At 41.7% G+C, this 11,661-nt stretch overlaps 1 protein-coding gene and 1 long non-coding RNA gene across 4 annotated transcripts; both read right to left on the reverse strand.

Moving 5' to 3' along the window:
* Positions 1 to 1,295: 1,295 nt before the first annotated feature.
* Positions 1,296 to 3,735, reverse strand: LOC106607924 (adenosine 5'-monophosphoramidase HINT3). 3 transcript variants are annotated; one of them, XM_045720921.1, is made up of 5 exons: positions 3,048 to 3,735; positions 2,633 to 2,735; positions 1,922 to 1,991; positions 1,654 to 1,780; positions 1,296 to 1,542 (listed from the first exon to the last, which is right to left on the reverse strand). In XM_045720921.1, the coding sequence occupies exons 1-5, from the start codon at positions 3,174 to 3,176 to the stop codon at positions 1,495 to 1,497; spliced, it is 477 nt and encodes a 158-aa protein (XP_045576877.1). In that variant the 5' UTR covers positions 3,177 to 3,735; the 3' UTR covers positions 1,296 to 1,494. The 3 variants fall into 3 exon arrangements, with proteins under 3 accessions (XP_045576877.1, XP_045576879.1, XP_045576880.1); XM_045720923.1 differs by lacking the exon at positions 3,048 to 3,735 and having other exon boundaries at positions 2,633 to 3,040; XM_045720924.1 differs by lacking the exon at positions 3,048 to 3,735 and having other exon boundaries at positions 2,628 to 2,833.
* A 3,815-nt stretch (positions 3,736 to 7,550) lies between these two features.
* On the reverse strand, positions 7,551 to 10,520 carry LOC123743482 (uncharacterized). Its single transcript, XR_006770307.1, has 2 exons — positions 8,385 to 10,520; positions 7,551 to 8,113 (listed from the first exon to the last, which is right to left on the reverse strand). It is a non-coding gene; the product is annotated as an uncharacterized lncRNA (long non-coding RNA).
* Positions 10,521 to 11,661: the final 1,141 nt, after the last annotated feature.

Consider the following 11,661-nt stretch of genomic DNA (forward strand, 5'->3'; position numbering starts at 1 on the left):
GATGTACTGGCCTGTCTCCTGGTAGCGCCTCCATGCTCTGGACACTACGCTGACAGACACAGCAAACCTTCTTGCCACAGCTCGCATTGATGTGCCATCCTGGATGAGCTGCACTACCTGAGCAACTTGTGTGGGTTGTAGACTCCATCTCATACTACCACTAGAGTGAAAGCACTGCCAGCATTCAAAAGTGACCAAAACATCAGCCAGGAAGCATAAGAACTGAGAAGTGGTCTGTGGTCACCACCTGCAGAACCACTCCTTTATTGGGGGTGTCTGGCTAATTGCCTATAATTTCCACCTGTTGTCTATTCCATCTGCACAACAGCATGTGAAATGTATTGTCAATCAGTGTTGCTTCCTAAGTGGACAGTTTGATTTCATAGAAGTGTGATTGACTTGGAGTTACATTGTGTTGTTTAAGTGTTCCCTTTATTTTTTTGAGCAGTGTATATATACAGTGAATGCAAATGAGGTAAGATAAGGGAGTTAAGGCAATAAATAGGCCATGGTGGCGAAGTAATTACAATATCGCAAATAAACACTGGAATGGTAGATGTGCAGAAGATGAATGTGCAAGTAGAGATCCTGGGGTGCAAAGGAGCAAGATAAAATAAATACAGTATGGGGATGAGATAGATGGGCTGTTTACAGATGGGCTAAGTACAGGTGCAGTGATCTGTGAGCTGCTCTGACAGCTGGTGCTTAAAAGCTAGCCACGGACATGAACACAATTGCATTTTATCGATGGCAATTTGAATGCACAGAGATACTGAGGGCCATTGTCATTCATCTACTGCCTTCACCTCATGGTTCAGCATGATAATGCACGGCCCCATGTCGCAAGGATCTGTACACAATTCCTGGAAGCAGTTCTTCCATGGCCTGCATACTCACCAGACATGTCACCCACTGTGCATGTTTGGGATGCTGTGGATCAATGGGTTCCAGTTCCCGCCAATATCCAGCAAGTTCGCACTGCCATTGAAGACTAGTGGGACAACATTCCACAATCAACAGCCTGATCAACCCTATGTGAAGGCGATTTGTCGCGCTGCATGAGGCAAATGGTGGTCACGGCAAATAGACTGGTTTTCTGATCCACGCCCCTACCTTTAAGGTATCTGTGACCAACAGATGTATATCTGTATTCCCTGTCATGTGAAATCCATAGATTAGGGCCTAATGAATTTATTTCCTTATATGAACCGTAACTCAGGAAACTTTTTAAAATTGTTATACGATACGTTTAGTTTTGTTCAGTGCATTTTAAAATAACAATTTCATACCTTGAATTACATTGAGAGACATGATCACATCTTTTATTTTTTGCAGAATTCCTGGTGATTTTACTGTCTTTTTAAAAAAAAAAAAAAAAAATATTTTTGCAGGCCAGTCCTTCAGATTAGTGCATGTCAAGTATAGGGAGGGAATGCAGTCAGCCATGTAAGAGTTGTGGCCCAGTGCTGTTGTGTCCTGCTAAACCAGGTGTTCTTATTTGACCTGGTTCTGGGTCCTTAACTGCTGGAGCACTTTGTCTACCTACAATAGAGCACAGACAAATTATTTCACACACAGAGATCTGAATATTGTAAACATGACACAAACAAAGACCACCCATAGTGAAGTGGTATAGGTTGCTGCTCCACTCACAGTGATGAACCAATAGGATTGTGGCCCATAGTGCCTGAGCGACCTGATGCTCATCTGACTGGCAGGAGCAATGACGTGGAGATGGAGGTGAGGGACAGAGGAGAAGGGGGGCATGTGGAACCCCATCCTATGGAAGTCAAAAACAAGGGAACAAGTTAGGATGCTCAGAAATTGCAACACAGATGGGCCTGTACTCTAATGTATTATTAGGACTGAGGTCAATGTGATCTGTCTCAATGACATGGCTAATCATAATGTAGACCTTTACCTTATGTCATCCAGGTCAGTCACCTTTTTCTTCTGCAATACACTCCTTCCCATCTCCTCCATCTTCTCCACTGCAAAAAGTAAATTGCCTATCAATACTCTCCATTCAGACACCATATGATTATGTACACATTTCGGAGGATAATATATGGGCTAGGCCTGTCTATTTCCAATTTGTGCTTCTCTATTTGTATTTTATACATGTATTTTTCTATATTTTTTATTGTACATTTTTAAACATAAAAAATGACAACAGCATAATAAGTAGAAAACATTTTCAATACAAATAAAAAACGAATAAAGTGTCCAAGACCAGTTTATTTATTGGTCTAACACATGAAGCTACAATTTGACGGACAGCATGACACCTTATACATACAATCAATCAATCAATCAAATGTATTTATAAAGCCTTTTTACATCAGCCGATATCACAACGTGCTATACAGAAACCCAGCCTACAACCCCAAACAGCAAGCAATGCAGATGTAGTAGCACAGGGGCTAGGGAAAACCTAGAGGAACCAGGCTCTGAGGGGTGGCCAGTCCTCTTCTGGCTATATACCGGGTTGAGATTATAACAGTACATGGCCAAGATGTTCAAGCGTTCATAGATGACCAACAAGGTCAAGTAGTAGTAATAATAATAATAATCACAGTGGTTGTAGAGGGTGCAACAGGTCAGCACCCCAGAAGTAAATACTTTACCTTACCCAAAGGTATGTGCTCCTTCCGGCCGACGTGTGTCCTAGGTACAACCAGGTAATGATGCCGTGCCCCGGGTTTCAGGTCACGAAAGCAGACCAGTTCATCATCCTTACGCATTTGAGAATAATAAACACTTGGCTTCTTATGTTGGCATGATGTAAGACACACAATATTAGTAGCTAGTAGTAGTAGCCTACTACCGAGCGCATTTTATGCCGCGTTTACGTACTAGTTGAAACTGGGAAACTCTGAAATGTACGACTTGCTAACTGGTTGAACGCGGCACGTGTATAACTACAACAAGGTAGTAAATTGGACATTTGAGTTTCCTAGTTCCAGCTAGCACTTGAACGCAGTATTAGACTTTCACCTCATTAGCTAGCTATATTGTTCGATTCTATGTCAAATGACGAAACTTACAAAAAGCTGCATTTCTGTGTCCGATCCCGACTGCTCCTTGGCAATATTACAGAAACAGCAAGTTTTGTCATTCTCGTTTGGAGATGTGGTGTCCTTTGCTTCATTATCAGTGCTTTCATAAGTTTCCATTTCACTGTGATGGGTCGTTCGCGACCTAGCTGCTCTTTTTTTAATGAACGTCGGGAACCGAATCTCATGAGTGAAAGAGGCGTTCACTGGGCTCCCTGATTTACATACATGTACTACTGTTGTTTTTTTGGTCTCAAAACGATTACCTGCAGATACGTTACAGAATAATTGTCTAAAGAGGGTGAATCCTCACTGCAGAAACAAGAAAGTGTGTCATTCTGGGCCACGCTGTCATTTTTGCAGTGTGTTTAAAGAAAATGCATTTTTTTGTAGGTGAAGAATTTATCCAGGTAAAAATGTATTTAAACGTGCACGATCTGACATAAAGGTAGTTAATTTCTGGGCTTTACAACGGCGATTTGCAATTTCCCCTTGGTTCTAGATCGAGTTTTAAAGTATTTTGAACGAGGATCCAGTTGGGAGCTCACCGAAATGACTCAGAATATCCCTCACTACCTTGCCAAAGATTTGTATAGATAGAACAATGTTATATCTGTGACTGTACAGCTGAGATATGACTTGCTAAAACACCAGCCTCTCTACTTCCTCGTCGTGTAGTCACGTGGGTCGCGCGTAAGCAAGGCTAGCGCGAAGCCAGAGATGTTTGAAAAAGATGGGATAAGAGTCCCAGCACGGAATGTATAGAGAAACTTAACGCTTCGCCCTGTAGACTGTCGACCAATCGCGTTGACGTTATCATGCTGCGTAATGTGGTTGCTTAGCTATTCGTAACGAAATCCATTCTGTAAATCAGGGTATGAGTCGAGAAACCTGCCTATTTTCCTTGAAAGTACGCACTGTCACGATTTTAAATCTATACGATAACAGAGGACAAGTTCGTTATCTCAAATCCTGGAAAATATTTGTAATGTTGAGCTTCTTGTTTACGTAATTCATGCTCATGATGGCTTTTTGTGTTAGCGCCCAATTGACTCCAATAGACTCATTGAAGGAGAGAGCGCCTTGTCTGAGTGTAACCAGAATGCACAGCGCGGCCCATCGACAATAGACGGATACAGTGGGCGTTAATGCGATTGTTTCTATGGCGAAGAGTTTCCCATCTCCTAAAAGTATCTCTGGCGAAGCCGCCTACAGTCAGAAGAATTTGCTGGTGTATTTTCAACAAGTGGATGTAACTTGAGTGGGTGTTGTGTACAGAACAGACAGAACTTGGGTTTGCACTAGAAAACACAGCCACAAAGTCAGATTCCACAGCCTCAAAGTCAAAATTGGCTACACATTTTCTTTTTGAGTAGTTTAAGGTTAGGCATAAGGTTAGCAGTGTGGTTCAACATGCACTATGTATACATTTCTCTGCTATTTCCCGGTTGCAAAATTTCTAATAGTTTGCCAAATTTCAGTTAATGTGACAAAACAAGCAAGTATAGTGTAGATAATAATTGTACATTGTACTTTTTTTAAAAACATTTTAGTTATTTTAGCAGACGCTCTTATCCAGAGCGACTTACAGTAGTGAATGCATACATTTCATGCCCAAAAAAAATAGTACTGGCCCCCCGTGGGAATCGAACCCACAACCCTGGCGTTGCAAACACCATGCTCTACCAACTGCCACAGGGAAGATTGTACCATCTATACCACTGCGAAATATATTTCCCATAAGAAAAAATATTGTATTTTCAGCTGTTTGAAGCTGGTGTACAAAACCAAAAGTTAAAGACGCAAAAACGTCAAAGAAATAGCGAACATAGAACAGAAAGTCCGTCTGGTGGGCCGGCCAGATAGGTATGTCCTGCCGTAAAGCCAGATAGGTCCGGTCGACCGGCCAGATATCTAGGTCAGTTCAAAAAGAGTCATCACTAGTGTTCACTAGATTAGTGTCGTAGGTGCAACAGTGCGTGACGATGACCCTGAAATTACTGCTTTAAAACCCTATTATGTTGATGTATGCCATACGACTGTAACAGGAACAAACATAACCTTTTGAAAGGTAAATCGTCTTTATTGCGACCGGACTATACCCTGAATTTAGAAGAGATAACGGGACCTGTCATGCTTCGTGATGAGTTTTCAAAAGCAGTATGTGGCTCCTGTTGCAATCTTCTACTCAAATATGAAAGAAGTGCCAATGTTGTGGAAAGAACTGGATGTTTTAACGAGGGAAAGAGCAAATTGGAACGAAAAGACATGACGTGGCTGTTTCGACCCCCAGAAGTACCAAAAGAGTGTCTGTTCAGGAAAGTACAGAGAGTCCGATGATACAAGGCCTATTCAAGGACCCAGCGACAGATGACCAGCCGCCAGATATGGGAATTCAACACCTACAAGCACAGTTTTTTGGTGCATCATCAGCTGTAAGTGACAACAACGAAAGTGATCACCTCATAGTTAAAGTGCTCTACCTTCAAACAACATACACTACATGACAAAAAGTATGTGGACACTTGCTAGTCAAACATCTCATTACAAAATGCCTCCACTCTTCTGGGAAGGCTTTCCACTAGATGTTGGACCATTGCTGCGGGTACTTGCTTCCATTCAGCCACAAGCATTATTGAGGTCAAGCACTGATTTGGGGTGATTAGGCCAGGCTGGCAGTCAGCATTCCAATTCATCCCAAAGGTGTTCAATGGGGTTGAGGTCAGGGCTCTGTGCAGGCCAGTCAAGTTCTTCCACACCATTCCCAATGAACTTGGCAAAGGATGGATGCCTAAAAAAAGATTGGGGAGGACCTGGTGTCTTGAGCCACAGTAGCAGCAGGTAGCCTAGTGGTTAGAGCGTTGGACTAGTAACCGAAAGGTTGCAAGATCAAATCCCCAAGGTAAATATCTGTCGTTCTGCCCCTGAACAAGGCAGTTAACCCACTGTTCCTAGGCCGTCATTGAAAATAAGAATTTGTTCTTAACTGACTTGCCTAGTTAAATAAAGGTTAAAATATATATAGCGAAGATGTGGGATCCACATTGATTAGGGTATCTATCTTTGGGACTGATCCCTTCTCATCTGAAGAGGACAGAGCAGCACTTTGCTCAGCAGTATCCTGACATGTCACTACTATTTGATAATACACCAAACTTCAATTATAGTCCTTTTTAAGAAGATACCGTGTAAACACAACAGAGAGATTTGCTGCTAGTTAGTGTTGCTGTGTGTTTTAGCAGTAACTAATTTTCTTTTTTTTTACACCTCCATACACTAACAACAAAGTGAACAACATGCAACATTGAAAACATAACATTTTAGACAGTTTACAGAACCAATATCTACAATTCATATGGCATTAACAATTAACCACAAGCAACAGTGGGGGAGAGGGGTCATCCAAACAAGATGACAAGGATAGACAAGCAAATAGGTACACTTCTGAGAGAGAGAAGCCTACATGTAGGGCTTGAATTGATCAGTTAGAGATGAGATTCAGATGGGCTATTAATTCATTCCAGACCTTAATGAATGCAGCTGTTTGATGGGTTTTTGAAATTGTGATTTCTTCCATGTGTACATACTCAACAATCAGTTGGTGCCAATGCTGTATGAAGTTGCTTTGTTGTTTTCTTCCCGTTTTAAAAGATGCATTGCTTCCCCAGAGCAAAATCCAGAGAAGTCCAGAGAAGTTTGTTTTGGTGGAGTACAAGGTCAGGGTTGCCCAGGTCACCCAAGGAGACAATTTGTCTACATTCTGATTGTGCCCATCAGACAGGTGTGGACGATTAAAAGACGCATTATGGTCTGATTGTGATCTTCCTGACCACCTTCAGAGGTAGTCAGGCACACATTGTGTGGATGGATGGATCTATCCTGCCTTCTAAAATCATTGACAGGTGGCACCATTGACTTATGGCATCAATAAAATAGATATTATTTTGAAAGAATTGCTGTCAAATAATTTTCTACAGGAAGGGACCAGGAAATGCGGTCACAATGTGGACACATTGGACAGATGAGACATATTTCTGAAAATGTGGGCACAATCAGAATGTGGACAAGATCAGGACAAAGGGGGATCAAGCCTTTTTTAAATTATTACTTAAACAAAATATCTTGCTCTGAGCAATTGTATTAAAATGTAATGAAAAAAAATCAGAGCTTACGATATAGCTCTGTATTTGTGTTGTTTATTTCATAGTCTTTATCAAGGGTGTCAAATGTTGGACTGTATTTTATGTAAAATTGTTTGACTTGAACATGTTTGTTTTGTTAATGTTAGTTTGTTTATGTTAAGCGTTTGTATGTTGTTATATGATCTTTGTATGTTACAATAAACACGTGTTAGTAAATGCATTGCACTATGTAAATTGATGAATCATTGAACATCTGCAAGCTGTCCGATTTAATCAATTGATATGATTTAAGAGTATACAGTACATGACAAAGCTAGGAAATCAGCACAGCAAAGCTATCCAAACAATGGCATTACTTTCATTTATAACTTTATTCTTAAAAATGTATGGTGTGATCACAGAGTCAAAGCAAAGTAGCAGTTACTGAAGTTCATAACAGAAATAAAGCCTGGGAAATATACAACACATGAAATAATACATTTTATTTTATTCACACCAACTGACAGTTGTAACTCGTGATTGCCATAGAGTTGATTGGAATTTGTTTCAGTGCAGCTCATACAAACAAAAACAGTATTATAAAATACAAAACATCCATAAAAGGATTCATATTTGATGATGTGGAAGGCCTCTGTACATACTAGTGCTAACCTGAAGAGTATTGTCCTCACTAAAGTGCCTGTGAAAGGAAGCTACTAGCCTATTAAGACGCAGCCACAGTGTGTGTCCTCAAGGTGAGGTGTTGAAGGTGCCCCCCGGGGGTCGGTGGGAAACGAAGGGGGAGAAGTACTCGCGGGCAAACATGAAGACGTTGCTTGGTTTTCGTAGTAAAAGGAACGGCAAGAAGTCGGCCATCGTGGCGCGAAGCACCGGGTGCTGCCACAGGTACGAGGAATTCTCCGCCTTCAACTCCTCCTGTAACACACACGTCAGGTCATGTTGGAAACTTAGGGGTTAGTGGTTTAAGAGTAAGGGGCTAAGGTGAGAGTAGGAGGTAATGGAAGGGAGTAGGGAACTATTAAATATGTCAGCTTTCTGTCCAGAAACTTGGGAGTGCTGCTGCATTTCCTCCTCCCACACCAGAGGCTTTTTCTCAAACACTAGCTCATCATCCCTCACTTCTGACACACAGACATGTAAATAGGGGAACATTCCTAATAGTGTGTGTGTGTGTGTGTACACACACCTGTGTACATTTGGGGCGCGAGCAGCAGGCGCCTCATGTTGATGGGAGAGCCCACCTGCACTAGGCTGGCCAGGTGCCTAAACATGAACAGGATATGACATCACACAGGGAGAAAGATGACAGGAGCAGTGTCCTGTATGTCCTGGGTTTCTCTGGTGTAGGACTTCGTGCCAACTGCTGATGTAAAAAAAGAAAGAAAAAAAGACCAGTAGCAGTGCCAATACTGTAAAGTGGCTGGGATGTCCTCCACTGAGTCCACAGTCTTCTCCACCCCAAACACATCCACCGTCTTCTGTCTGCTGTCTGCACTCCAGCTCCCTCTGGCCACACATTAACCACGCAACATGGTTAATACACGGTCAAATCAGACATAACCTCATACCCAGGCAGTTGCGCACTGCGCATATAAACCTGGGATACTAACCATTCTAAGGTGACCTTACATGGAGTGACCATAGAATTCCATGTGACCTACTGAGTAAAGTATTTGTCATCACCACTTTAGCGAATCCTACAACTGCTAGGTGTGGCTCTGTGCTTGTGGTGTGCTAGTGTACGGGGAAGGTGTTGTGGGAGATGAGTACTTTGTAGATAAAGGCGATTAACCCGATGAATACGCGGTGGGAGAATATATTGGCTAACGAAGGCCAAGTTTGATGTGTTGGCCCACCAGACTCGTCGTGCATTTGGGCGGTAGTGTCTGGGAACGAGATTAAACGAGGCAACAGTAAACCTGTTGTCCACCACGAATTTAAATGGAATTGACCCCAACCCTGACTTACACATTCACATACAGCACCAGTCAAAAGTTGACACACCTACTCATTCTAGGGTTTTTATTTTTACTATTTTCTTCATTGTAGAATAATAGTGAAGACATCAAAACTATGAAATAACATATGGAATCATGTAGAAACCAAAAAAAGTGTTAAACAAAACTAAAAATGAGATTCTTCAAAGTAGCCACTTTGCCTCGTTGATGATAGCTTTGCACACTCTTGGCATTCTCTCGGCATTCTCTCATGTAGATGAAGGGACATGTTTTCCGGGACATTCTTCCTCAGAGGAAGCTACAGAGACAACACAGTCTGCCTCCATCAAAACTATGAAATAACATATGGAATCATGTAGAAACCAAGTCTTGTACGACTAACCTTGTGGTGACACATAATTCAGTCCCATTCAAAATCCTATTTTCCCTAACTCTAACCCTTACCGTTACCTTAACCCTAACCCTAACCCTAACCGTAACATTCATTCTAACCTTAACCCTAAACCCTGTAGAAATAGCATTCGACCTTGTGGGGACTAACAAAAAGTCCCCAGTCCCCAGTTGTTCATTTACTATTATAGTATATTATAGTATAGTTAAACACGTCCACACACACACACACACACACACACACAGGTTAGTGCTTTCAGATACATACCCTCTAACAGAGCACATCGGGAAACACACACTCTGCCCCCTTTACCTCACGCAAAGACACACACCTCCTTACCTCACAGTTCCATGTCTATGAATATTCTTCCTCTATACTGAACATGTGTTGGATGTGAGGGACTATATCCAACGTCTCTATGGAGAATGAAGATTCTACACACAGAGAGTCAAAGGTAAATTCAGTTTAGTTAATCACACACTGTCCCTCTCTAGAAAAACATAGGGAAATATCTCATTATACTCTAGTATATACAGAGCAATACCATGCAAGGCAGGGAAGGGCAGCAGTGTTGTGCCTGCCTATATGTGTAGTGTCACTGTCAACACCGCCAGCTTCAATCGCACCCAGTGGTGCAGGTGTAGTGGTGGCCATGCATATGCCCACCTACTGCTCTAAGGATATAGAGTATACTCACATTCACTCACTAATTACCATTGAGCATAATATAATGATTTAATGTGAACAATCCATTTGAATTCCTTTCATCTCTGCCATTATTAACCTCTCTTGGGTAGGGGGCAGTATTTTCACATCCGGATGAAAAGCGTGCCCAAAGTAAACTGCCTGTTACTCAGGCCCAGAAGCTAGGGTATGCATATAATTGGTAGATTTGGATAGAAAACACTCTAACGTTTCTAAAACTGTTAAAATTATGTCTGTGAGTATAACAGAACTGATATGGCAGGCGAAAACCCGAGGACAAACCATCCCCCCCAAAAGAATTCAGCCTACCACTAATTTCAATGGCTGTCACTTTTATTATAAAGCCAAGTCCTCCCAGACTGCAGTTCCTAGGGCTTCCACTAGATGTCAATCTTTAGAAAGAGTTTCAGGCTGGTTTTTGGAAAAATAGGTGGCTCCCATTTTGGCTGTAGTGTTTCCAAGCGCGTGGAAGAGAGTGTGTTCTTTGGTATTTTTCTCCGGTAAAGACAATAACGATTCTCCGTCTTAAATTGTATTGTTTATTTACGTATTAGGGTACCTAAGGTTTGATTATAAACGTTGTTTGACTTATTTGGAAAAGTTTATTAGTAATGTTTGGGATTCATTTTGTATGCATTTTGATGGAGGGAAACTGGGTGGATTATTGACTGAAGCGCGCCAGCTAAACTGAGTTTTTATGGAAATAAAGAAGGACATTATCGAACGAAAGGACCATTTGTGATGTAACTGGGACCTTTTGGAGTGCCAACAGAAGATCATCAAAGATAAGGCATTTTTTATATCGCCATTTCTGTCTTTTGTGTCGCACCTGCCTGTTTGAAATATGTTTTTCATGTGTTTGTATGCGGGGCGCTGTCCTCAGATAATCGCATGGTGTGCTTTCGCCGTAAAGCCTTTTTGAAATCTGACACAGCGGCTGGATTAACAAGAAGTTAAGCTTTTTTTGATGTATTACACTTGTGATTTTATGAAAGTAAAATATTTATAATACTGTAGTTTGAATTTCAAGCTCTGCAATTTCACCGGATGTTGGCCAGGTGGGACGCTACCGTCCCACCTGCCCATAAGATGTTTTTAAGTGGAGGGAAGGACCAGCTATATCTAGCTACCTACACCATATAGACAATTGCTGATAATAAATTCATACTCACCTGATGGCAGAGAAAGGGTGATGGTCAAAACTTGGTATGTAAAGCCGTGTTAGCTGGAGCTGGCTAACCTTGAACGATTATTGGACAGTGTACACACAGACACACACACAGACACACACTTGTTTGATATGATAGCTATCTAGCTTTAGCTCGATGCTTCGTGGGTTTTAATGTAAGCTCCCTGTCTTGTCTGTCAGTAAAGCTACCAAGCATTGAAGGAAGGCAGCTAGCTAACTA

This window comes from Salmo salar, chromosome ssa06 (genome assembly GCF_905237065.1).
Source record: "Salmo salar chromosome ssa06, Ssal_v3.1, whole genome shotgun sequence".
NCBI lineage: Eukaryota > Metazoa > Chordata > Actinopteri > Salmoniformes > Salmonidae > Salmo > Salmo salar.